This window comes from Podarcis pityusensis, assembly GCF_964106645.2.
Source record: "Podarcis pityusensis genome assembly, chromosome: 15".
NCBI classification, from domain to species: domain Eukaryota; kingdom Metazoa; phylum Chordata; class Lepidosauria; order Squamata; family Lacertidae; genus Podarcis; species Podarcis pityusensis.
Window position 1 is genome coordinate 35,467,388 of NC_138040.1, and position 27,380 is coordinate 35,494,767.

The 27,380-nt window shown below is 48.6% G+C and overlaps 1 protein-coding gene and 1 long non-coding RNA gene across 3 annotated transcripts in view; one reads left to right on the plus strand and one right to left on the minus strand.

The window, feature by feature from the left end:
• LOC308463898 overlaps positions 1–27,380 on the plus strand; it is a 55,966-nt gene that overhangs the window by 23,188 nt on the left and 5,398 nt on the right. Inside the window, exons 3-4 of one of the 2 annotated variants that reach the window (XR_013979802.1) lie at positions 1,706–1,806; positions 3,567–4,144. The exons of the other annotated variant lie outside the window; for it this stretch is intronic. This is a non-coding gene — a long non-coding RNA (uncharacterized lncRNA). Of the gene's footprint in view, positions 1–1,705; positions 1,807–3,566; positions 4,145–27,380 lie in introns of those variants that run through there. 2 annotated transcript variants of the gene reach the window in all.
• ZMIZ2 (zinc finger MIZ-type containing 2) overlaps positions 5,840–27,380 on the minus strand; it is a 107,936-nt gene continuing 86,395 nt past the window's right edge. The window contains exons 10-19 of the mRNA XM_080982357.1: positions 25,551–25,692; positions 23,243–23,453; positions 22,310–22,415; positions 20,549–20,706; positions 19,609–19,676; positions 18,528–18,596; positions 14,179–14,420; positions 11,966–12,138; positions 10,113–10,358; positions 5,840–7,641 (exon numbers count right to left, since the gene is read on the minus strand). Coding sequence (XP_080838483.1) covers positions 7,534–7,641; positions 10,113–10,358; positions 11,966–12,138; positions 14,179–14,420; positions 18,528–18,596; positions 19,609–19,676; positions 20,549–20,706; positions 22,310–22,415; positions 23,243–23,453; positions 25,551–25,692 — 1,523 coding nt within the window. The 3' untranslated portion in view covers positions 5,840–7,533. The remainder of the gene's footprint in view (positions 7,642–10,112; positions 10,359–11,965; positions 12,139–14,178; positions 14,421–18,527; positions 18,597–19,608; positions 19,677–20,548; positions 20,707–22,309; positions 22,416–23,242; positions 23,454–25,550; positions 25,693–27,380) is intronic.

The following is a 27,380-nucleotide window of genomic DNA, read 5'->3' on the forward strand; positions in this document are numbered from 1 at the left end:
GCTCCAGGATCAGGACGGTGGAAAGTTACTTTACTTTAAACTCACTTCTGCAGGATTAAACAGTCCAGAAAAGATCCCCCTTCTTCTCCTGCTGCCGAAGGGGGGTTCAACAATTTTAAATGATGAAAGCCAATCCTTTAGAGGCGATTTTCTGAGCTCTAGTTTACGTTGTCTTTGCTTTATTCTGTCTACAAAGAAACGGAAGGCTGACTTCCTGTTTAGACCTTCCCGTTTCAGTACCAAATTGAAGTAAAATTTTTAAGTCCAATTCCTTTCTGCTCGCAAGTCCTTATTTAAAGTCCAATTGTTCAAAGTTTAGGTACTCACGGGTGCTTATTTTAGAAGCCAAATTGTCCCAGGAAAAAGGCAGCACTCTCCGGCAACAGCTGTGCGGCTTCGCTCCACGGAAATAGCAGTTGACTCACAGCACCGCGCCACTTCCCCCTCTTCGCTTCGGAGCCCGTTAGTGGGTTCCTTTGCGGGTTGGGGGGGCGCTAAGGGTGCCCGCTGAGTCCCATGGTCACAGGCTTCATCCACCTGTGATTTTTAAAAGGGTCCCCGCTTCGCCGTAGCGGAAAAGACCCGTTTCGCGCGGAGCTAGTCCCTCCAATTCAGAGGGAGTCCGCCATTGCCGATGGCGCCACCCCGGAAGTTGGGGCATCCCAGTCCTGTTGCCCTTGAGGGTTCTTCTGCTCATTGTGTTGAATGGGTTCTGTTGGCACCTGTGTGTGCATTTCATGAAGAATTTGTGGGTTGTTTTTAGTACAGTGGTACCTCAGGTTAAGTACTTAATTTGTTCTGGAGGTCTGTTCTTAACCTGAAACTGTTCTTAACCTGAAGCACCACTTTAGCTAATGGGGCCTCCCTCTGCCACCACACGATTTCTATTCTCATCCTGAAGCAAAGTTCTTAACCCGAGGTAATATTTCTGGGTTAGCGGAGTCTGTAACCTGAAGCGTATGTAACCTGAAGCGTATGTAACCTGAAGCGTATGTAACCTGAGGTACCACTGTAACTGCAAAGACCAGGATCCATAGCACCATGAAAGTAGAGTGTGAACACACACTTCCAGGGAATAACTGCCAAGCCCCTGCCTCCACCCCAGACTGTAATTTATTCTGGATTATTGGTCTGAGGCAAGGGGGCCAACTTGAATAAACTATTGTGGGGGCCCAGGTAAGCCCTGCCCCACATAATTGATCACAAGATGCAGTGCACACACACACCATTTGAATGACAGTGACCATCAACTTTGGGGGGCCCCCCAACTCCCTCAAATATTTTATTGGGGTGGATGAATGGACCTTGGCCCCTAGGAGTCTGAGGGATATTGTGTATTCCTGGATACCAAATGTATCACTGGTGCTATGGGCAAAGAACTACCTGATGTTTTGATAATGTCCAAAACTGGATGAGAAACCCATGTTGAAGGTCATTGCAGGCTGCAGTGAAGGTCCACCATTTACAAAAATGCAAGGCTAAAGTAGAAGGGGGCCTTACTCTAAAACAATACCTACTGGATTATATAAGATAATGGACCTAGCATGATAGTAACTAGCGTAAATTTGGCAAGCCCTGGAACAGAGGGCAGATGAGATTCTCAGTGGTTACCTGATCTGCACATGGGAGCCCTGGGAGCTGAGCTGAGTCATCAACCAATTGGCCTCTTGCATCTTCCTTTTTTTCCTCTGCACGGACTGCGAAGACAAGAAAGTGCGGAAGGGCAAAGGTCTCTGGGGAGCTGATGATAGCAAGTGAGGAGCTGCTAATGGGGTTAAAGGAGGCAGAACGTCCAGAATCTTCAAGGTACCTTAATGCTGGGAGAAATACTTCTGAAGCATCACCACTGATGGAACAAGTAGGAATTCAGCTGGCCATTTTTATGCCCTTATCTATTTGTTCGGTAATTTTTATCACACTCAGCATTAATTCCTCCTATATCTCTAGAGACAGGGGTCAGCAAGACTGGCAACTCAGTTCCACAACTACTGTTCTTAACCCCCCTTTATTTTTTTGGCAAGTTTGTATGCATTCCTTCCCCTAGCACTCCAGAATTTTTCATGAGACATCAGTAGACTGGATAGCTAAATCCTTTAGGCCCTAGGGTACACAGCTACCTGGTCCAGGTGATGCTAAGCCACCATGTGATCCACTGTGCAGTCTCCATGCTTGTTCATATGTTGTTGTGCAGACTCCAGGAGTGCCCTGCCCCACCCCATCAAATGCAAGGCACCATTTGATTAGCAATGCCCATCAATTTTGGGGTGGCTGAAGGGACCTGGGCTTCTAGGAGTTGGCGCCTATGCTGAGAAAGTTGATCTTTTTTGAATTTTGATACAAACCAACCTGATCCACACTTCTTGAATGAATCTGCAGTTTAGAACCGTTCGTCTTTTGGATTTTGTACGTCTCAGAATTTTATGAGGCAGTTCAAGCTAAAAAAAGTATCAATTGCTTTTAGCAATGAGTACTTTGGGGTAAATTATATTTAGAAATGAATTATCCTATGAGAAAATATGTTCAAAGGTATGTATTTAAATGCAGCTTTTCATGGTTGGTGTTTTTTTTTAATATTATTGCAGATTAATGTAAAAATGAGAAGTTAACTGAAGAAATGTAAAAGTGGTATGGCCTGGGAAAATTGATCTGTCTATCCCCACTAGATTCCAATTCTACCCCTTGCTTGTAAAAAGCTCAATTCTAAACAATTGATATTCATCTGTTTTAGTCTTTAGTGACTTCACCATCTTATTCAAAACACTCTCCTGGTACTTAGTCTCCTCTGCAGATTCTGAGCCTTTTTGATAGGCAAGATTAATGCTCCCCTTTGCTCAGCTAGCCTCAGTAGGTGGGGGAAATGGCCTTTGCTTCAGATGCCTTTCAAGTTTCTCTTGCCATCTGACATTCCAGCAGATTGTCGAACTTCTTCCCCCTGTGCTGTTCTCCTCCATCTCCTAGTTTCTCTTCATTTACTCTGGAAATCAACTGATGCAGATTTCTGAATTCCGATTTCAATGCAGCTCCCTTTTAGTTAGGAGACCTGGGTACATTTTATTATACTCTCCCCCCCCCCCCCCCGGTCACAATCCCTGGGAGATAGGAAGCAGTCATATACTAGGCGAGGTTACTGGTCCATCAAGCACAGTATTGTCTGACTGGCAGGAACTCTCCAACATCTCAGGCAGAGAAGAGTCTTTCTCATCACCTGGTACCCAACCTGCTTAACCAGAGATTCCAGGAACCTTCTGCATAAAAAGCAGCTGCTCTAACCCTGAGCTTTCATCAGGACCAGTTTTGACCATTGCCACAAACACTAGGGAACATCTTGAAGTTGTTGCAGTCTCATGGTATGCCCTTGTACCAAATCAGGCCGTCTTGTCGAAAGCTGTTCCCGAGACAGTGAAATTTACCGGGTAGTGGAAATTCATAAGGCACAAGAAAAGGTTGCAGCGTTTGGGGGGGGATTGTTTATAGAAAAGACAAGTAAGAGGTGACATGATGATGTTTATAAAGTTATTCATGGCATGGAGAAAGTTGACAGAGCATTTCTCTCTCTCCTCTCATAGCACTAGAACTCATGGGCATACAACGAAGCTGAATGTTGGAAGATTCAGGACAGATAAAATTAAGCATGTCTTCATGTAGTGCTTAGCTGTGCTATGGAACTTGCCCAGGAGACAGTGATGACCGCCAACTTGGATGCCTTTAGAAGATGATTAGCAAATCCATGGTGGAGGCGGCTATCAATGGCTAACAGCAACAATGGCTTTCCTCCACCACTGAAGTTGGGGAGCTGCAATGCTTCTGAATACCAGTTGCTGGAAACCGCAGGAGGGGAAAGAGTGTGCTCTTGTGCTCAAATTCTGCTTGCTGGTTTCCCACAGGCACCTGGTTGGCCACTGTGAACAGGATGCTGGGCGAGATGAGCCATTGGCCTGATCCTGCAGGCTCTTGCGTTTTCATGTTCCCTGGTTTGCAAGGCAGAATGGCTCTCTCTTACGTGCATATAGACCACATAGGAAGATGTCTTACACCGTCTCAAGATATTTGCTCACCAAGCCGTGTGCTACCTGCTATTAAGTGGACATGGCTCTCTAGCAACAGGTGATGGGGCCTTTAACTTTTAATTGGGAGATGGGTGGAATTGTACAGTGGTGCCTCGCAAGACGAAAAGAATCCGTTCCGCGAGTCTCTTCGTCTTGCGGGTTTTTTCGTCTTGCGAAGCAAGCCCATTAGCGGATTAGTGCTACAGTATTAGCGGCTTAGCGGGCTTAGTGGATCAGCTGATAAGCGGCTTAAGGATAAGCTGATAAGCGGCTTAACATCAGCTGATAAGCGGCTTAAGGATCAGCTGATAAGCGGCTTAGCATCAGCTGTTAAGCGGCTTAGCCATCAGCTGATAAGCGGTTTAGCGGCTTGGGAAAAAGGGGGGGGGGAGGAAAAAAACCCCGCAGGAACTCGCAAGACATTTTCGTCTTGCGAAGCAAGCACATAGGAAATTCGTTTTGCGAAGCACCTCCAAAACGGAAAACCCTTTCGTCTAGCGGGTTTTCCGTCTTGCGAGGCATTCGTCTTGCGGGGCACCACTGTACTTTCAAAACATGTTGCCCTGCCAGGATAGTAAGAAACAGCCCTGACTGCTAAGCATCACCTTCACAATTCTTCTTCTTATCCTATGTTTTAAAAACAGTTCTAAGAGAACTTACTTTCTCCTGGGCAGATCTAGGAGCCTAACTAATCAGTAGCAGCTTTATTGCTTGGAATGGCCAGGATAAGAGTCTAAGGTTCTAAGCTGTTCCCATGGGTAAGAGAGTGTTAGGCAGGGCCTGCTGGATGTTGCTGAACTTGTGTTTGCTGCAGTTGATGAGGGGACCACAGGCTCTCCAGCCCTGGTGCAAGAGGTACCTCAGGTCTCACTTGAAGAGGGTGAAGTTCCTCATATCAGTTTTGGAAAGGGATATTTCTTCTTTCTGGTTGCACCCTTGCAATATTTACACCGGTGTTCTCTGAAGACCCTCCAGGTCTTGCTGGACTCAAACTCCCATCAGCCCCAGCCAGAATGACCAATGGCCAAGGATGCTGGGAGCTGGAGTCAAACATCTGGCGGACTTCTACTTGGAGAAGGCTACTTTTTACTCATTTATCCCTTATTATTTTGGTCAACTTTGTTACTTATAGAGTAGCACTCTTTGTGCTGGCAGCTAAGAAGATCAGGAGGAAGGAACTAGACAAAATAGCGGTCAACTGCAAAGGGGATTCGGATATTTAATTTGGCACATCTTACCTGAGAATCTTCTGCCATTCTATTCTATTTAATGCAACAAATAATTTTAGTAGCCGTGACCGTGGTTTTATTGTATGTCTGTGCCCGATGATTTTTATGGTTATTGTTTTTTGTTGTTGTTGTTGTTCTCCTTCTGAATGATGCCATGGCCTATGGCTAGGGCAATAAAAAGTTTAATTGGAATTGGAATTATTTCGGTTTCTGACCTAGCTCCAAATTGTCTTCCCCCATATAACTCTGCCGAGTTATATGTGTGCAATGTCATATTTAGGGGCTCCCACAATCCTCTCTGCCGGTCAACTTTTAAACTGATAGGTTGTCTCCATCCATGCAGATTATCACAGCTATGTTCTAATTACAATCGCTGCTCCCAATCACGGTGTCTTCTAGGACGTCTCTGCTGATTGTAAGCTAGATAGCTTGGACAGTTAAGCTGGAAAGGGAAAAAGGGCACCCCGGGAACCTCCCCAAGTTCTGAGCGAGGACCTACTGTTTCCCCACATTCACCCTTGATCTTGCAATAGGTACATTTTAAAACCAACAGCACACAAACTATTTGGTGAGCCCCACCAAAAAGAATCCTTTAATATATAGCAATAATGAAACAAGATACACAAAACTCAACAGAGCTGTCAGCACTTGGACACAGGGACTCCCTGGCTCAGGAAACCCGGCCACAAACAATGGTTTGATTCTTCCACAGGTAAGGTAACCTTTGGGACCTCTTTGACACCATCCCAAATGCAACCTAAACTGAAGTGGGCTCCTGAGTGGGACAGAGGGGGAATGGCAGGTCAACACACACATTGTTGTTTTTTTTGGGTGGGTGGGTAGGGACTGACTTCGCTGCACTTATTTCTGGGGCTCGGGATTTAAATGAGTTAATTCTCAGCATCCAGATCCTACTTTGGTGGGACGCACACATGTCAGATGCAAGGGCCGGACCCCAGCTATGGCTAAATGCATCAAGTCTCTGAATAGTGCACACAGCCCCATGTGGAATGGTCTATATTACAATCTAGGAAGCTTATGCACATTTATACAGAGGACTTTTGCCCCAAGGCTGGGAAGCCCTGGAGACTATACAACAGAGGGATGCGGCTTGCTTTTAAATAGTTCCTCCCCCCCCTTCCCCATTTTCCTCCCACCCTCACTTTTGTTTCCTTTAGTGTTTCTACATTATTTACATTGTTGTGCTTGTAGACGGATCCATTGACAGATGGAGGCAAGTCTGTCAGGTGGTGCCCTGGGAACTGTCTTTTTTTCTTTCCACCAGAGACGCCTTTCCTTGCTGCTGTAGTCCGCGGGGAGAAGCAATGGGGGGAGGGAAAAAGTTTTCCAGCTCAAGTTCTTGTGGGTCTGTTGGACAGGAACGGAGCATGGGGAGTGTGGACAGGTTTCTGATCCCGATTCATTTGGACACATCTATGAGGCTGGGAGCCGTAAAAGAGAAAAACCGCTGCTATGCCCCATCCGAGGAGTTTGGGCAAGCAGAGCTGGCTCCTGCAGCCCTCCAGGTTCAAGAACATGCAAGAGCAAGCAAGCTCCATCTTCTTCCAGACACCGTCACTCTCTGTCCTTTCTTACTGGAGCTTGTGGCTTAAGAAGGCTCGGGAAATGTATAAACAAGGAGGAGCCAGTTTCATCCTACAGTGTCACATGTTACAGGTGGACCTGCGTACCCCAAAACTAAGATCCAGAATGATGTGCCCAAGGAGGGGAAGGTTATTGACTGTGCTAACATTTCAGGGGAAACCCTGTGGCTCCATTTCCTCCTTCCCTGGCTGTGGGTTTTCTAGGCTGTCTCGGGGGGCAGATCGGCTGAACTGCTACAGCTGCCATGTGGATAACCTTGCCGTGGTGTGAGCATCTTGTTAACAACTAAGTCTTCAAGGAACAGCGCCCCCTCCCCAACTCTCCTTTGGGAATGGAGGGTTCCCAGTATGGCTAAAGCAAGCTGCTCTGCTGTCCACTGGAGCCCTTCAGGAGGGTAGAGACAGTTCTGACAAAACTGGATTACTGCCTGGCCAAAGTTTCTCGGGCTGCCTTAGTACGGTTCTGACTCGCTGGCAGGTTTCTGTGGGCACTGCCACTTTACCAAGGCAATGCCCCTCTCTCAATGGGAGCCTGGGAAGCTATGGGATGCATTATGTGAGTGTCGATGTGTGTGTGTGCTTGTGTATGTGTGATGTGCAGGTGTGTGTAGGTGGTGTTTGGAGCTTGGTGACTGTGTTCCTTAAAGGGTGACTTCAGTTGTTCTCAAACAAAGAAAGCAGGTCATCGTTGCTGTTATTGGGGAGATCAGGGGGTCCTAAGTAGGACAGCAGCTCATCTGGGTTCGTCAGCTCAGGAAGAAGCTGAAGGTGAAACAGAAAGAACAGGGTTAACTCGTAATCACCTCTTCCGCCTCCCCTCCTGAAATTCCTTCATGGGCTTCCCTGGATGGGTGGCCATTGATCCTGAGCAAACTTCTTGTCACTCCCTGTGATCATGCTCATCCAGCTCCACCATCCTCATCCTGCTCCCTCAAACAGCTCCACCAATTTCCCCTTCTTGCCCCATATGCATGGAACTGCCTCCTGGAATGTCGCCATGCAACCACCTCCCTTATATCCTTCAATTCCTCTCCAAAACATGCCTTTTCTGGGAAGTCTTTTGGATGGTTCATCTAGCCCTTACTGAAAACAAAAGCCAAATACGTGTAACTGAAGTTGTCGCTATTCTTTTCCTGTCTATCCAGGCCTCCATTTCCGCCCTGCCACTGTTGTTTCCCTGTCTCTATTTTTGGATTGTAAGCCCCCTGGGGCAAGGATTTGTCATCTCTGTCCTTTATAAAGTGCCACATGGGCAGATGGCGCTATATAAATAAGCAAGGGCTAACTTCTACGCTTTTGAGCTGAACGGCAGTGCAATGAGAATCCAGAGTAGGACCTGGACTTGGGAATCAAAAACACGCCCACAAGATTCTTCAGGGGAGAGGATAGGTAAAGCTCTTGCAAGATGCCAGGAGGCGTTCTGCATGATGCACCATGGAAATATTTTTTGATCACTCACAGAATGAAGGTTCCCTCCTAAAAGTCAAGTCAAGGTCTGATCATTGGAAGAGATACACTCTCTTTCCTTGATTAAAGCATTTCCCCATGAATCCCGGGACCAGGACACAGAAAATTGGTCACCTGTGAGTTCCAGTGACTGATACTCAAGAGACCTACTGCCTCTGATGCCAGAGGTACTACACAGCCATCGGGGCTGATAGTTATCTGAAATCCTGGAGATTTGCTGCTGGCCAGTGTTGACAATAGATGGACTAAAGCTGTACTGGGCAGCTTCCTATGCTCCAGACAGGAATCAAAGGGAGTGCTGCACCTTAACTGCAAACGAAGTAGGCATGAGGCAGAGGAAGACGAATTAAGCCACCTGCCTGAAGGGAGCTGAGCGCCACCAGGGAAGCTTCGCACCAAAAACGGACCAGCAAACCAAGAGCCAAGCTAGGAACAAGGCCAGGGCCAAGGAGTTCCACCAGCTGCAGTTGATGCATCTAGCTGAACAAGGCATGTCTGCCTCCTTCCTTCCCCAAAGGACTGACAGAACCAGCTGCCTTGTCTCCAGTGGGTTTAGCGTCCCAGTTCTTAGATTCCCTGAATAGCCTGACAGTGAAATGCTCAATCCTCAGGCAAGACCCAAAAAATAGAAAAGGGGGTGGGAAACCATGATAGCGACTCTGGCAGGGGTGGGGAGCAACCTTTTACCGTCTGAGGGCACATGCCAGGGGTGGGCAGGGCCAGAGTCTGACAACGGCTCAGGACCGCAACACCTCAAGGACCACCTCTTTCCATATGAACCTACCCAGACCCTGAGATCATCTTCTGAGGCCCTTCTTTGTGTGCCTCCTCCTCAAGAGGTCCGGAGGGTGGCAGCACGAGAACGGGCCTTCTCTGCAATGGCTCCCCATCTGTGGGATGCTCTCCCCAGGGAAATTCATAATACACCTTTACATGCCAGGCAAAAGCGTTCCTTTTTAACAAGGCCTTTGGTTGATTTGAATGACATCCTAAGCCCTTTTAAAATGTGGGGTGTTTTTTGGAAGGAAGGGGTTATTGGGTTGTCGTTTTTATTTTTATTTTTGATTATTTTGATTTATTTTGATCACTGCCTTGTCGTGCGAAGGGGCTTGAATAACTCCAAGAAACTATGAGCTACGCCGTGCGGGGCCACCCAAGACGGGACAGGTCATAGCTGAGAGTTTAGACTCTGGAGAAGGAACTGGCAAACCACTGCAGTATTTTGCCAAGAACAGTCCATGGATGTAAAAAAGGAGAAGCTCTGAAAAGAATGTGAGAGTTTCCAAGGCATGCTCTGGTTCATGGGGTCACGGAGAGTCGGACACGACTAAGACGACTAAACAACAACAAAAAACATATTTTGTGGTTTTATATTTTGATTTTGTTCTGTGAACCACCCTGAGACCTCTGGGTATAGGGCCGTATATTAATAATAGTAGTAGTAGTAATAATAATAATAATAATAATAATAATGCCTCTGGGGGGGGGGAGGCTATGCCTGGAAACTAGCCTATGTCACAAAGACAACCTCTACATTTGTTGCTCTGCTCACTTCTGTCTCAGGCCCTGCCCTCCGCTAACAGGTGGCGCTCAGAAGCTGGCCCAGAAGCGAATGCAGCCCCTCAGCCAGACAGAATATTCCCCTCTCCTGCATTACGGCTTTGAAACTGGGGCCACCTGGTGCTGAGAGGAGCAGCAAGGCGCGAGACACGTGAGACCTTCTCAAGCGATGGGAAGGTTTGCGTGGGGAGTGTAAGGCTACTTACATCCAGGGAAGGCTCAGAGCCTTCTCCAGGTCCCTGTGGACCTCCCATCCCAGGCCCAGGGTTGAAGGCGAGATCTCCTGCGTGCGCCTGGCCCCCGGAGGCTGGCTGTCCCATGGGCTGCCGTGACTGGGGCGGGGGAGGGTTCCGATGGTGGAGCTGCTGCCCTTGCTGGCTGCCAAGGTTGGGGTTGTTGAGCCCCTGCTGCATAGGGTTGTGGGAAGTCTCCATTCTGCTAGACGGGGGCATCTGCAATTGCAAAAGAGGATAACGGAATGCTGAGAAACACACAGTGGCAGAGGTGCCATTCGGGGCAGGGCTGCAAGCACACATTTTGTACCCCACCTGCCACACCCCCATCTCTGGGTATGTTGGTTGGCAGTTTTGCACATCGGAAAGAAATATGGCAATAGTAAAGTCACAGGTGTTTGCATAAGCTATGGTACTAGGGTAAAGGTAAAGGGACCCCTGACCATTAGGTCCAGTCGTGGCCAACTCTGGGGTTGCGGCGCTCATCTCGCTTTATTGGCCGAGGGAACTGGCGTACAGCTTCTGGGTCATGTGGCCAGCATGACTAAGCCGCTTCTGGCAAACCAGAGCAGTGCACGGAAACGCCGTTTACCTTCCCACCGGAGTGGTACCTATTTATCTACTTGCACTTTGACGTGCTTTCGAACTGCTAGGTTGGCAGGAGCAGGGACCGAGCAACGGGAGCTCACCCCATCACGGGGATTCGAACCGCCGACCTTCTGATCGGCAAGTCCTAGGCTCTGTGGTTTAACCCACAGCACCACCCATGTCCCCGCTATGGTACTACACAGCAGGAATTTGGGGTGGGGAACTGTGGCCCCTCCAGATGTTGTTGGAACTGAACTCCCATCAGCCTGGCCAGCAATTGGAGATCATGGGATTTATACTGCAACAAGTATATGGCAGGAACCCCCAAACTCGGCCCTCCAGATGTTTTGGGACTACAACTCCCATCATCCCTAGCTAACAGGACCAGTGGTCAGGGATGGTGGGAATTGTAGTCCCAAAACATCTGGAGGGCCAAGTTTGGGGATGCCTGGTATATGGAGAACCTTCGTTTTCCCAGCCCAGGGCTATAAGGAGAAAATACATAAATGGCTCAGTAAGCTCTACAATGCCCCCTGGTGGCTACAGAGGGAACCCCAACAAAATCCTCTCATTTGCTAAACATCAGCCCAATGCCTGATTGTCACACGAGAGGAGAGCGAAAATCAATGGCTTTATGTTCGGATCTCCTGCAAAATGATGCTTAAAGGGTCTAAGGCTCTCTGGTCCCAGGGCCATTTCTACAGCTCTTATTTCAAAGGCACTGCCTCTAAAAGGAGTGGGCAGCCTTTGCCCCTCTGGGTGTTGCTGAACTACAATTCCCATCAGCCCCAGCAAGCCCAGCTGATAGCCAGAGACGTTGGGAGTTGTAGCTCAGTAGAATCAGAAATGGCTGGAGGTTCTCAGGAATCTAAACTGCACTCTGAACTCCAAAACCCAGTAGCAGGATTGTTCGATGTTGTGGTGGGAAACAAATCTGGCAGGTTGTTTCAGGATCTCCAAGAACTGTACAGCAGCTGCAGGAGCCGAGCAATGGCAGACTTTGGGCTCTCAAATTTCAGCAGCGCCCTGGGCAAGGCTAAAATCTGGAGCCCCCTGCCTCTCACGCTCCGTTCTAGAGCATTGTTGTGGTGCCCCCCCCCCAGCGCAGCAGAATGGGTTGTGCTACCCTGAAACTGCCTCTGAGCTGCGATCCCGGAAGGAACAGCTGGTGCAGAATAAGCCCCGCCCTCCTCCTTGGCCCGCCTCCCATTCCACCCCGAGAGGAGATCTGTGCTGACCTGTCCAGGGATGGAGGGAGCAGGTGGCTTTTCGGGAGTCAGCATACTGCTGGGAATGTCAGACTGGTATGAGATGGGGGGAGGTCCTTGGTTGAATTCATTTAATGTCGGGGTGCCGGGGTTCACAGTAGGGAAGGAGTCAGGAAAAGTCCCAGGGCCAGAAAAGCTTGAACCTGTTGAGAGAGGGAAGCAAAATCCAAATCAGTGGGGGGGGGGGGGAGGAGCAAAAGGGCGAATCAGGACACAGGGATGGTTCTCCTTATGTACAGGAGCCAAAAGGTGGAAGAGGGGCTCTGGACAGGAATGTGAGCAAGAACCAGATGTGTGAGGTGGTTTGGGACCCCTTATAAAAACTTAGTGCTAGGTAGAGAATTCATTTGGGGATTGGTTAGTACTTATACAAAGAACTTAGCATTTGGGTGCTCAAGTCCACCATCAGAAATACAAAAATGATGAGTTCTATCCAATGGTAGTTCTAGGCTGTGTGCACACCATATATTTAAAGTGGTGGGGGGCTTTAAGAGAGAGCACCGAAGAATCCTGGGGACTATAACTTACGGTCTGCTGTGAACAAGCTGCTTAGCACTTTGTGGACAGAATCCCTTGGATCCTTTCTGACTTGGACACTATAATTGATACACGTCCTGTGGGTGTAACTTTGGCCTCTGAATGTCCTTTGTTAATGGATATTTTTCAAATTTTACAGCCTGAGGATGTGGACAGGATCCTTGGGCATGTGCGAGCTACCACACGCGTGCTGTTTTTGTTGTAATTACAGTGGTACCTCAGGTTACATAAGCTACAGGTTACAGACTCCGCTAACCCAGAAACAGTACCTCAAGTTAAGAACTTTGCTTCAGGATGAGAACAGAAATCGTGTTCCAGCGGCGCGGCGGCAGCAGGAAGCCCCATTAGCTAAAGTGGTGCTTCAGGTTAAGAACAGTTTCAGGTTAAGAACGGACCTCCGGAATGAATTAAGTTCTTAACCCGAGGTACCACTGTATTTGTATGCTTTGAACAGATTTTATACATATATATAGTTTTAATTCTATCAGCATTTAATTACTTTTAAATGATTGCTTTTTTCCCTATATTTTTAGCAGTTTTTATCTGTAAACTGCCTTGAAAACGGTGGGATATAAATATAATAATACAGTGGTACCTCGGGTTAAGAATTTAATTCATTCTGGAGGTCCATTCTTAATCTGAAACTGTTCTTAACCTGAAGCACCACTTTAGCTAATGGGGCCTCCCTCTGCCGCCGCACGATTTCTGTTCTCATAGTGAAGCAAAGTTCTTAACCCGAGGTACTATTTCGGGTTAGCTGAGCCTGAAACATCTGTAACCCGAGGTACCACTGTTATGATAATGTTGTCGTCGTCATCATCATCAACCTCAATAACAACAAGTCACGAAGCTACAATTCCCAGCACTCTTAACAAACTATAGTTCTCAGGGCTCAGGGGAGGGGAGAGATATGCTTTAAATGTACAATGTGCAGGCACATTCAAATTAATGACCCTAAATTAGTCATGTTCATGAATCTCAATGGTTCTTCTCTGCGTAGGGCAACCATTGGATACAAGTCACGGTCTGTTCTGTTCTGTGCACCAGCTCATTTCTCTCTCCGCCTAACTCAGCCCTCAGTGCCCATTCCCTGCTTTGTGTAACTGGAAGAAGCCACAAAGATCCCCCCGCTGTTAACCACTCTGCCTCCCCTTCTGTCCCCTTTCTCTGCTTTTATCTAGTGTCAAATCTTAGCCTGTAAGCTCCTTGGGGCAGGGACCTAACCCAATCGTGCTCTGTAAAACACCGTGCAAACCAATGACGTTATATAAAATAAACAATAGGGAAGCTTACAAGGACGAAACGATCCAATAACAGCACTGTACGTACAAAGGTTTGGATTTCTGGTGACAAAGTGGAGACGTAAGTATTGATCAGGGGCGGAGGAAATGTACCCAGGGGCTGCAAAAGACCCGTTAGCTGGACTAGGGAGTCTCTACTGCTGGAAAGGAGGACTCCCTTGGAGGAGGAAGGCTGCATCCTTGAAGAACGAAGGCTTGCCTCCCATGCTAGTCCTGCTCAGAGAGGCTCCCTTGGGCATGGCTACCTTCAGTCCAGTCATTCCAATGGGTCTACTCTGAGACGCAGCCCAGTGGCCTTTCCCTAGTCCCGACAGAGAGGTCTCTCTGCCCCAGACGCAGACTCACTTTGGCTGGTGTAGTCGCTGCCGCTGGCCGGCGGGGGCTGCAGGGGCCCAAAGGGCGAGGGGCCCGGTCCCAGGGCGGCAATCATCTCCATGACGTTGGGCATCACCATGTGGGTGGGGCTCATGGTGCGGCAGCGCTTCAGCACAGGCCCGTCCTGCTCCTCCTTGATGTGGATGTCGGGCTTGATGGGCACTGGCTTCCAGCTGCACGTCGGGTCAATGGTGATCTCCTCATATTCGGAACTGGGCAGGGAGGCAACGGGAAGGATGGTCAGGCGGTCTTTCTGGCTCAGCCCCTGGCATCTCTGGGCAGGGCTGGGAACAAGCCCCGCCTGGAACTTTGGAGATATGCCCCCTGCAAGCATGGATGCTACCGAGCTAAGCGGGTGAATGCCTTAAAGGTAAAGGTAAAGGGAGCCCTGACCATTAGGTACAGTCGCGAACGACTCTGGGGTTGCGGCGCTCATCTCGCTTTATTGGCTGAGGGAGCCGGCGTACAGCTTCCGGGTCATGAGGCCAGCATGACTAAGCCGCTTCTGGCGAACCAGAGCAGCGCACGGAAACGCCGTTTACCTTCCCGCCAGAGCGGTACCTATTTATCTACTTGCACTTTGACGTGCTTTTGAACTGCTAGGTTGGCAGGAGCAGGGACCGAGCAACGGAAGCTCACCCCATTGCGGGGATTCGAACCGCTGACCTTCTGATCAGCAAGTCCTAGGCTCTGTGGTTTAACCCACAGTGCCACCTGTGTCCCTTTTGGGTGAATGCCTTAGCAAGGTGTAAACAGCACACTATGTTCCCACGCCTGCAGAAATTGCGCCCCTACGCAAGGCTGCCTGGATTCAGGGCCCTTTGTGAGCCGGCACACAAAAGTAGGCTTGCACAGCTTCATGGCCATTTCTAGCATAGCAGGGAAAAGGTGGATTAAGTGTGTGCCCTTGGAACAACCTCAAGAGGGCTGAGAGCTGAGCCACCTCACAGCCCTGTCTTAAAACAAGAGGCTGGAGGCCCATCACTGGACGATGTGCGTTTACGGAATTTCAAACTCTGCTCATTGGAAATTAAGCACCCACCTGCAGCCCTGAAAACGGAGTGCTTTCAACTCTATTTCAAACCTTGTCAGGCTCAGAACGGCCCCTAGAGAACCGAAAACCTGAGGCTGACAGGATGTCCATGGCTGCCATCTCAGCACAGGACCCCATGGAAATACAAGCCCCATTTTCTAGAACTTCCCAGGCTGCTGGCACATGACCCCCTTTTTTTTGGCTCAAAGATTTGTCCTTGGCAGTGTAAGTAAAGGGGAGGGGGGAATGATGCAGTGAATTATACACCAAGGCCGGAACATCACTGCCTCAGTGCCCAGCAGGTTTGATCTGGTTCCTTCTTGTTTATGTAAAGCAATGCTGTCTTTTTTTATTTTTCTTCCCGGCAGTGAAAATTGGGAGCACGAGGCCCTCAAATGGCAGAAGGGAAGTTTTGCATGCTGGCTGGTCTTGCTCTGTATTCTGGGACAAGGAAGGCTCAACTGTGACACCTGGTGCAGCTGCTGCTAATGAGACAGCAGGATCTCTGGGGCCGAGAAGGAAGCGAGAAGCACAGTCAGCATTCAGGGAAGGGATGGGGGTCACTGGGGAGAGGGATATAAAGCTGCCTGGGTAAACCAGGGGTGCGGAACTTCAGGTGTTGCAGGACCACAACTCCCACCATCCCTGACCACTGGCCAAGCTGGCTGGGGCTGATGGTGGTTGGAGTCCACAATATATGGGTGCTCATTCTTGCCCTAAACCGTGATGCCCTGGAGATGATGTTGGACTCCCATCCATCAGCCCCAGTCAGCACAGCCAATGGTAGTGGGTGGTGGGTGTTGCAGTCTAGCAACATCTGAAGGCTACAAAGTTGTGTGCCTAAATAAATAAATGAACAGAGGGGAAAGATGAAAGCAAAACACCACAAGGAGCTAGAATTTTAGCCACTAGACTCAAGATACTACTGAGTAGCAAAGAGAAGATGCTACAATTAATATGCATTTCAGTATACAGTACGGCTGTAATCTCACTCATTGCCACAACCACCTTGTGAGCATCCCTGTATATCTCAGGTTAGGCAGAGACAGCCTGCTCAGAGATCCTTTAAGGGCTGCAGCTCAGTGGTAGAGCATCTGCTCTGGATGCAGATGGTCCCATGTTAATTCCCTGGCATCTCCAAGTAGGGCTGGGAGAAACTCCTGTCTGGAACCCTGGACAGCTGCTGCCGGCCAGTGTAGACAACGCTGAGCTAGGTGGACCAATGGTCTGACTTGGGTACAAGACAGGAAGTAGATACAAGATCAGCAAAGTGGGGCAAATGGCAAAGCCTTGTCAGTCGTGGCTCCAACCGTAAGCAGGGATAATTTAGAAATCACAGCAGTGCCGTTGTGGTATAGCGGTTAGAATGCTGAACCCAGACCTGGGAGACCAGGGTTCGAATCCCCACTCAGCCCTGAAGCTCACTGGACAACCTTGAGCCAGTCGCCATCTCTTAGCCTATCCTACCTCACAGGATTGTCGTGAAAGGAAAGGGGAGGAGACCCATGTACACCTTGAGCAACTTGGAGAAAAGGGATGTAAATGTAGTAATAATAATAATATAATAAAAAGTAGTACAGAAACCATTGCAAAGCATTTTTTTTTATCTGCTCATGGTGAACCTTTATGACTGCTTGATATTCTGAAAGTCTGAGCTCCCTCGGGTTCTGTGCTTGCAATATTAGAGCTGACTGGCTTTTTGTTTTTCATTGTGTGCATCTTGTGTTGCCTTCGAGGGCTGTGTAATCGTGCCTCGTTACTGTAAGCTGCATGAGAGCGTGGGATATAAACGGAATAAATGAAACTCTGTGGAGGATGTCAGGCTGAGGACAGCGGCTGTCCAGTGACTCAGCCGGGGTTCAGCAAGGATTTGAACCAGGCCGGCCAATCCCCAAACTGTGCCTCTCAGAATGCTTTCTGGCTCGTATAAATTTCGGGGGTAGTGGTGCTGGAGTTGGGGCTTGTCAGGCCCAGCGATGCAGTTCCATCATTTTAGACTCTGGACTTAGTTTTATTGGGGAGCCTCTTTAAGAGGTAAATATACATTTGCTTCAGAATGTGGCGAGTGATTCTTTTTGGAGTTGAGGTCACTCACTTTGCTAAGGCCATGGACTTTTGCCTCAGAGTCCTACCCGAATGACCCCTCTCTGTTCAGGCCTGTACCTTGACCCAGAATACATATTTGCTTCAAAATTTCCACAATTTTCTGAAGGCAACCCTGTATCAGGAAATTTTTTATGTTTAATGTTTTACAATTTTGTATGTGCTGTAAGCCACCCAGAGTGGCTGGGGAAACCCAGATGGGCAGGGTATTCATCATCATCATCATCATCATCATCATCTTCCTTCACAACAACCCTGGAAAGAAGAGGCAGCAGCTGTTCTTGTAGTTTGCTTAACTGGCTGAGCACGAAATTCAACCCAGACCTCTCCTGTCCTCGTCTGACAAGACGCCACATTGCACTGGCACTCTTTTCCAAAATGGGTCTCTGCTGACTGCCTCTTCTGTTTCCAAAACCTCTGGTCTCAGTGATGAGCGAGTTTATCCAGGGCAGAGGTGGGGAAGCTGTGGCCCTCTAGATATGGATGAACTTCCATCAGTCCCAGTCAATGGTCAGGGGTGATGGGAGTTGTAGCGCAGCAATATATGGATGGCCACAGGTTTCCCCATCCCTGATCTAAGGCCTTTCCCTACCTGAATTCTCATTCCTATCCCAACACAGCAGGCTTTGTCTAACCATGACAAAATCACAAAGGAAGGGGTAATCGGCTGGGGAGGGGTCTGGCTCCAGCACTTGGCTGCCCTCAGGTGGTGAAAAGCCCATACTATTATAATTATAGGCCCTATTTTGGGCGTACCTGTCCTTGTGGTTTGAAATGGGGTGAAAATCTTGCACGTATTATTACACAGTGTGCTTTGCACGACATGCTGAAGGAAGAATATCTGGGTCGGATTTTAAGGAAATACACAAGGAGACTGCAATCTGTCTACTGTGTGGAAAGCATAGACACACATCTGCAAAGACCACACATTTCCCACCTAAATTACTTGATGCTAGGGATTTTGGGGCAGGATAGTCAGAATCTTAAGTTTGTCTCTGTTTTTTAAACATTAATTTTTATTTTGGTTTGTGTAACTTTTATTTCTGCTAACTCGTCTTATATGGATATGCTGTTCCTTTTGGTTTGACTTTTTTTTTTTTTTTTGCTTTGGAAATGGTCTAAATACAAGCACACAAATCTGGATCTGATGGTAGCTGTTCACTTTTTCTGAATGGACACTTACTTTTGAATGTAGATTAGGATCCCCAACATGTACTGATCCACTTCGAGTCCCTCCAACAGGGCTGTTTTACTGAGAACAAAGCAAATAACACAATAGTTAGCAGTAATAGCGGTGGTAGCAACAAACACTGCTCAGAGAAGTGCAAAGGCTGGGGGCTTGCAATATGCTTCTGACTACATATACTAAAAGGGATGCGGGTGGCGCTGTGGGTTAAACCACAGAGCCTAGGGCTTGCCGATCAGAAGGTCGGCGGTTCGAATCCCCGCAACGGGGTGAGCTCCCGTTGCTCGGTCCCTGCTCCTGCCAACCTAGCAGTTCGAAAGCACATCAATGTGCAAGTAGATAAATAGGTACCGCCCCGGCGGGAAGGTAAACGGCGTTTCTGTGCACTGCTCTGGTTCGCCAGAAGCGGCTTAGTCATGCTGGCCACATGACCCGGAAGCTGTACGCCGGCTCCCTCGGCCAATAAAGCGAGATGGGCGCCGCAACCCCAGAGCTGGCCACGACTGGACCTAATGGTCAGGGTCCCTTTATCTTACATATACTGAAGATGGGGGCTTGTGATTGTTCAGGCGTCGCTAGACTACAACTCCCATCATCCCCGACCATTGACTATTCTGGCTGATGCTTATGGGAATTGGGAGCCCAAAATTTGCAGGGCCACAGGTTCCTTGTCTCTGACACACACATACAGATTCTCAACCGCTTCTTTCCCATTCTCCATGTCCCACACAAGTCCCCATGGTTTGTTCATTATTACTGAAGTTTAGCAGACGTTTGGCACAAGAAATAGACAGGGGAGAGAGAGGGAGCCATCTTGCCAGAGTGACACAGCAGGTGAGTAGCACTGTCAGGTACTATAGTCAATAGGGGAGAGCTACTGCCTTCATGCCCTGCCTGTGGGTTTCTAAGAAGCATCTGATTGGCCGCTATGGGAAACAGGATGCTGGGGTTCGAGTGGCTAGTCTGATCCAGGAGGGTTCTTCCTGAGTGCTTATACTGCTTTGCTAACTACATTCTTGCATTTCATAGATGCCACCTGCTCCTGCGAAGGTCAGGAGCCCCACCCACAAATACTCACTTGCAAACAGGACATCTCCACGTCCCCCTTTCACAGTTCAGCTGCAGATAGGACTCCAGGTCAAAGCACTGAGCAAAAGACAGGGAATTTGGTTGGGAAGAAGGTGTAGATTTCCCCAAGAGGGGGCAGCAATTTACGGTTGTATCCAATGTTAGTCACACTCAGGCTGCACACACACACACACACACACACGCACACACACTCATGTTGACAGTGCAACCCCTGCTCCCAAGGATCCTGAGAACTGTAGTTTGCCCCTTGCAGAGCCACAATTTCTAGCAATATAATAATAATAATAATAATAATAATAATAATAATAATAATTATTTTATTTCTACCCTGCCCATCTGGCTGGGTTTCCCCAGCCACTCTGGGCGGCTCCCAACAAAATATTAAAAACATGATCAAACATTAAAAACTTCCCTAAACAGGTTTGCCTTCAGATGTCTTCTAAAAGTCAGGTAGTTTTTTATTTCCTTGACATCTGAAGGGAGGGCGTTCGTTCCACAGGGTGGGCGCCACTACTGAGAAGGTCCTCTGCCTGGTTAACAAGCCAGTTCCCAGGATTCTGTGCCGAGTGCTGAATGTGCTTTAAATGTGTGCAAGAATCCCTCAGAGTAGACAAATTGAAATTAATTGGCATGGCAAGGTTAGGTCCATTAATTTTATTGGGTCTTCTCTCAGCAGAAGTTAGCAGGACACAACACCTTGTCTTGGAGCGACAGCAACCGAAGAAAACCTCCTCCCCAGTCTAGATATCTAAAAATGGCCTGACAGTGTACGAGGCAGTTCAGCTGCTGCCTAGATGGGAGATCACACGGGCAAGGGGGCAGAAGCCACTCTGCAAACTTTGGAGGGGCAGCGGGAGATAACAGTGTCATTGGTGAGGCTGCAGTGATGGAGCAGAATGGGAAGGAAGGCTGTATGACCAGAGACTCACCTGTATGTGCCTGCAATCATGACCCCTGGCAGGAAGCTGGATTCTCCGAAAAGTAATGGGGCACTTCAGAGACACCTTGATGGCCGTTTGCTCCACTCCATCTTCCCCATTTGGACCTGGAGTTCCAGGGATTGTGCCGCTGCTGAAGTTTCGCTTTACTAAGGATCGGGAAGGAAAAGGGACGTTGTTGCAAACAGCAGAGCTTTTTGGCCTCCATCACAAAATTCATAGGCAGGAGAGCGCGCAGTTGAACTACGGAGGTCGCTGTTAGAATTCCTGCTCCATGATTGCAGTCATGGGATTGTTGTCTATCGCATGACGATATATGTTTTGACTCCACAAAGCAGGAAGTGACGGAGACAGGATGTTTGTGTTACTGTGTTCCATGAAGTGGGACTATTGTCCTTTGTTCTTTCTCTTTGCTGTCTGAGGGAGCCGTGTTGCAGTGCTCTGTGTGTGTTTATATGTAAATAAGGTAGATTAGCCAAAATGCTGAGTTGCTGAGGTCTGTTACACATGCTGCGAAGACTCTGCGGATCCCTAAGTGTGCCAGTGTCGGTTGGCATCGGTCGCTGTGATGTTCGGGCTGAAGAAAGCTTTTGGAGCTCCCGAACGATTGACCAGGAGGGAGAGAACATGCCAGTCGGACATGTGTCTCTGCCAGGGTCCTACTCGAGTGTAGGACGAGCTCCTGACATTCGCTACCATGAAATGTAGCGATGGATGGCAAACTGCATGGTTTTAAAAGCAGCTTAGACAAATTCATGGAGGGATAAGGCTACCAATGACTACGCACAGAGAAACGCAAGAAAACTTGGATGCAATTATCTAAGACGCATGTCGAAATAGAAACATAAAAGAACTAAATGATACAGACTTCCAACAGATTTATAGTCGTCAAAAAACCAAGCTGAAGAAGGCGTGTACTCCGAAACAGGGCCCTGTCCTGGTTACCACCACTGAACCGTACATCTGATTCACACTCCGGATACTCCTTTTTGGCCCCATTTGATCCTTCATTCTTTCTAATTTTATATAATGTGGACTCGTTTTGACTGCCTTTGAGACTTGTATAAAACAATTGTTGTGCACTGGTATTTCATGTACCTTTGTACTATATCATTGTATATTTGAAACGACATTATTTCTGCACTTAAACGTTGTATCCAAACTTACCATTACTTTAAAACTATCATACTTATACGTTGTGTTTAAATCTACTACTAGCTTCAAACTGTTATTCTTAGCAGAATACACACGTTTTTCATTTCAACTCTTGAGTAGGAATTATTCCTTATATTGAAACTTTTGGCCAGAGTTCTTGATATATCCTTTTCAGTGTAGTTTCAGCAAGAACTCCAATTTCTTTACCAATGACTACCAGCCACGATTATCTCCAGTCAGGCCCACATCTGATGGCTGGAGTGGGAGACCCCAGTTGGCTGGGAAGTACAGGGTGTTCTTGGCATGACAGCGTAAGCCCATCAGGGCCCTTGGCTAGCCTAGTTTTCCAAGGCCCGGTAAATATGTACCAGGTCGCCCCCTTTTCTGCCACATAGGCCTGCCTCCAGTCTTAAGTAAGCCTCTGAATGCCAGTTTGCTGGGAATCAGAAACAGGGAGAGTGCTATTGCACTCCTGCCTTAACTTGTGGGCTTCCCATGGGCGTCTGCTTGGCCACTGTGCAAAGAGGATGCTGGGCTGGATGGGAGTTTACCCAGATCCAGCAGGTTCTCCTTATGCTCTTTGAGTGCATAACTCACTTTTGGTGATGCAGTGCTCCGCTGGCAGAAGCCGTTTTTTTATCAAGCCTTGCAAAACAGACCTCACGGAGGGCCTGTGGACCAGCTGCAGGACGAAGAGGTGAGACTGGGAAGAAAGGAGGAGAAGAAAAGAGGTTAGTGGCTGTGTCTCGGGAGATTCCATGCATGGCACAAACAAAGTGAATAGGAAAGAGAGGGTCTCGCCCTCTTCTCGAGAGATTAGAGCAACAAATCCACAGAGGCTGCATGTCTCTGACTAGCAGCTGCTGAGGAACAAGCCTGGGACAGGTGACCTATGGCCGTCCTATCCTGATTGTGAGCTTCAGGGCTCTGCATCGCCACCTGCCGCTCCTGCACGGATGTGCTATGTGCAAAATGCACCACTGAGGCCAAGTACAAACACTGAAAGCACTATTGTACCTAAGCAACCATCGCTTCCCCCAAAGAATGCCAATAACTGTAATATGTTAAGGGGACCCAGCACTTTTAAGAGACTCTTATTCTCTTCCCCCGGCAGCACTACAATTCCCAGACTGGTTAAGACAATCAATCCCTCTTCTCAGGGAACTCTGGGAATTGTAGTTCTGTGAAGGGAACAGGGGTCTCCTTAGGCCTCTCATCACCCTTTACATTCTACAGTTCCCAGGATGCTTGGAGGGGAAGCCACGACTGTTTAAAGAGGTATAGTGAGAGCACTTGGCTATTTCTCATATAAGGCCTCAGTATTTTTACACGGCCATAGGAGCATTCAAAGTATTTAGCGGATCCCCACAATGAATTTGACGGGGATACGCCACAGAGAAGGCACAGTTGCAGGGTGTTTTCCTGGGTAAACAGAGGCAACTCATCAGTGGGCTCCATGCAGCTGTGGGAACAAGAGATCCCCGGGGTGGGGGGGCGTTGGGAAGAGAAGGGATCCAAGAGGCAACTTACACAGCAGCAAGCGGTGACGGTGATCTGGATGGTGTTCCTGCCAGGCTGGCACACCTGCTTTAGGTAGAGCGGCTTGTGTGATGTCTTGTTGTCTCCCCGCTCAATGGTCAGGGGCGTGGCGTTCACGCTGACCTGCACTGAGGCTGGCCAGTTGGTGTTCATCTGCCGGTCCTCGTGGTGGTAGCATTTGAACTGCAGCTCCAAGTCAGGCCTGGGGAAAGCAAACGAAACGCCTTTCGAAAAACAGCAAGGAAACGCTGATTCCTTGGGTAGCCCACCAGCGACGTATGAAGACCCTGAGGGTCAGATGTGGCCCTCCAGTCTTCTCTATCTGGCCCTCAGAACTCCACTCAGGCCATGCACTCACTCTTTAGGCTGCCCCTCTCGCTGCCTCTGCTCTGCATCTCATGCATGGGGTATGTCCTTGAAATCTGATGATACCTCTTGCATTGATAATGCCTCCTGGGTGGAAGGGTGTGTGAGTGAGCCTTCTGTGCAAATGTAAAATTTGCATGTGTTGCTCCGCTCATTTTTGCCATTGCCCCACTCACCAGTGGCATATAAAGCCACTGATAAACCATGAAGACCATGGCTCATTGCAGGAACATATGAAACTGTCTTTTAGCAAGGTGGGCCATTGGCTGCAAGTATTGCTCCATCTGGACACAGGTCCTTCCCTATGGAATGCTGGGGATTGAACCTATATTGATGCAAAGCATCCCTGTGCTACAGGGCTGACAGGGATACAGCAAGAATCTCTCAAGACACAGAAAGTCTGGCATGTTTCTGTTTTAAGCTATTCTCCTTGGGAACGCCAGAGAACTCCTCTATATAGGAAGGGGACAGAGAGAAGTTCTTCAGAGCCAAGGGGCCGAATTATTATAATTGTTAGTTTGAAATATTAACCACCCTCCACCATAAGGTCCCAGAGCAATTTAAAAATACAATATTAAAATCAGTTTAAAACAAATGATAGTCTAGGGTGGTCAGCTGTTGAAGACTGGGGTAAAGATGTGCATCTTTAGCATAGGATGGGAACTACGTAATGAAGGTACCCAGTGCACCTCTGTGGCAAAGGGAATTCCACAACTGAAAGGCTGATGAGATAATAATCTACCTCTACGTGGGAAAGTAGGGCTTTTGATCCTGCAGGTGCCCTGATGCAGGCAGTCTGTGGCCAGTTCGGCCCACCAGAGTTGTAACCTGCAGTAGTTACTGTTGTGATACTGGGAAGATGCCACTCAATATTAAAAACGAAGCTGCAGCCAAAATGGGAGAAGGCAATCCCTGGTTGATACTGGAAGTCTGATGCTAGTCCAAGACCTCAGAAAAGCCTTCGTTGAGTGTTCAATGCAGATCTCTTTCTGGATAGAGATGTGAAAGCCCTCTTCCCTTTATCTCCCTTTTTCCCAACTGAGAAAATCACTTATTGCTGACACACCCCGCCTCATTTTTCTCTGGATTCCCCCCTTCTTTTCTCCCCTCTTAGATTTTCAGTTCTGTCTCTGACAAGTTAGAAATGTTGGGAACACAGGAAGATACTTTAGATATGAAGTCAGACCACTGGCCCAATGAGCTCAGTCCTGTCTACACTGGCTGGCTGGCAACTCTCCAGGCTTTCAGACAGCGCCATCTCTCCCTATCCAGGGATGCTGGGGAATGAACATGGGACCTTCTGCATGTAAAGCAATGTTCTACCACTGAGCTATGGGCCTTTCCCCAGCTAAAACTGAGGATCGGTTTCGGAACTTACTGCCAGACCTATTTTGGAGGTTCAGAACAGAAGGTGAACTTGCTACCTCCACCCCTTGCAAAGAACAAAAAACAGTCAATTAAATAACCCACTGTTCCTTTTAAAAGTGCGGTGAATGGCTGCCCAGAGTGCCTTACAATCTTTCTGATGTAAGACGTTCAGACTACCTGTGTTCCAGGTATGTATGCAACTTGGATGGTCTAGTGCAGGGGATGTTGCTGGACTCAAACTCCCATGATCCATCAGCACCGAACACTTTGGCTGGGGGTTGATGGGAGTTGGAGTCTGACATCATCTGGAGGGCCAAAGGCCCCACAGGTCTGATACAGTGAAATAGGGGGCTCTCTGGTCTTAAGGAGCTGAAGAGGTCCAAGGAACAAGGAAGACCTTTCTGAGTCACAGCCAGTTCCTCTCTTGTTTCCGAGCATCTGAAGCACGGATGCTCTCTCTGTTCCCAACAGAGCGTTCCCGGTGACCCCGGTGGGAGGAAATGAGCTCCTCTGCAGGAAGCACAACGGCGACAGGGGGGGGGGAGGAGGAGGGCGTTTCTCTCACCTGAGCATCAGAGTCTTGTAAACCGAGTCCCTGAGCTGGAAGACGTGGTTGCTGACAGCCAAGTTGTGCTGGAGGCGGAAGGGCTCCAGCACGACACCGTCCCGCACGGGGAAGGTCAGGCGCAGCTCGTCGCAAGGGTTTCCTGGCAGGGCGAGATGAGAGAGAGGGTTGGCGGTGGGCTGTTGGCGCAAGGCAACGGGCACCGTGAGGTAGCGCAGGGGAACCAAGGCCGGTGCGGAGGCCAGCTTGATCCGGCAGCCGGGGATGCCGTAAGGGACGGCGTGCGCCTGGGGGCAAAGCAAATGTCTGGCAGGTGGGATGAGGAAGCAGGTGGCGCAGAGAAGAGGCCTGGTCGCCGCTCCTTCTGTGGCTCCAGGGGTCTCGCCACCCTCCCCCTCCCCCACGACCCCGCACTTTCCAAGCATTTGGGGGGAAGCAGGAACTCCTTGCTCTCCTTTCCAACCCACCCCAGACTGTACCCACTGCATATTAATGAGGTCCGCAGGCGCCCTTCCCCCACACGGGGGCCAAGCACCCAACTGCCACTTCTGAACTGCCGTGGAATCCTCTAACCACTGAAATTCTGCTGTTTCCCCCGAATCTGCTGGCTAAATCTGAAGCAGAATCAAGTGATAAAGCTTGCCCTGGACTGAATCACTTTGGGCAATGGGACCGGGGGTGGAGGGTGCAGCAAGGGGGAGGTAAAGGGGAAGGAATCATATTTTTAATGCTATTCCATGAAAAAGACCACTCCACTTCAAAAGGTAAACAGCATGTTGAGAAGGCTGGAGTTGAACCTCTCTCACTGACATGCATTTTCTATATACAGGGAGGTGTGTGTGGGTTGTTGTGTGTGTGTGTGTGTGTGTGTGTGTGTGTGTGTGTTTAATGCTTTCTTTTTAACAAAATTTTTTTTTTGAGTTTTACGTAACAAATTTAAAATCAAACATTAAACGTCCACATCACCTGAATCCTTCATGCTTAGTATTTTCAACCCCTCCCAACATGCTGTGTGAAGCCCTGCCATCTAGAGAAGCTTTACCATGTGATTCTGCTAAATGCACAAATGGAATCCTGGTTGAGTCAAAAAGCGCCGCCTCCCTGTGTGCATGTGTGAACTCAGTTCTCCTTACTTAGCCAATTCAGCCCCACCATTCATGGGGAACCCAAGGTTTCCAGAAGTACAAGAAACCTTCAGAGAGGAGAAACTTGGAAGGGAGGAACAACTAAAGCAGCTGTCAGGCCTAGTCCTGATCTGGTAGTAGATTTGGAGGTTGAAGCAGAGACACCTCACAGATCAAAGAACTTGAGAAGGAAGGGTCCTCTTAAAACCAGTCCTTGAGGAGCCCTCTGGGTTGAGACCTGCTACAGAACTCCTGAAGCTCCAGAGGATGACCTTGGTAGAACCATCACCCAGTCCTCATGAACAATGGCACCAGAAGGCCCAAACCCAGGCCAAGGAGTCATGACACAGCCAGAGTCGTTGTGCTACTTGTGAGTAAGCAATTCCCGAAACTCCTTCACTACTAACAGCTGCTAGAAGGCCCGAGCAGCTGCTGGCTTCTTCTTCCACAACCCCATGCTGTGCTTTGCTGAATTCTCTGTGATGCTGACTGTGGACTCTTGCTGGCCTATGGATGTTCTTCTGAGCTAGACAGATTCTGTGTGCTTAACCATGGTTTGCTTGGATTTCACTGCCTTGGCAATGATGCCCTTGTTGTCAAAGTGCTTTGGTGAGGGACCTATTCCTTGTGGAACTGGAACCCAGTGGATTGTGACAGTAGCCCAATGAGGCAGGCTGCTCAGTGGCCAAAGAAAGCAGATTAATTG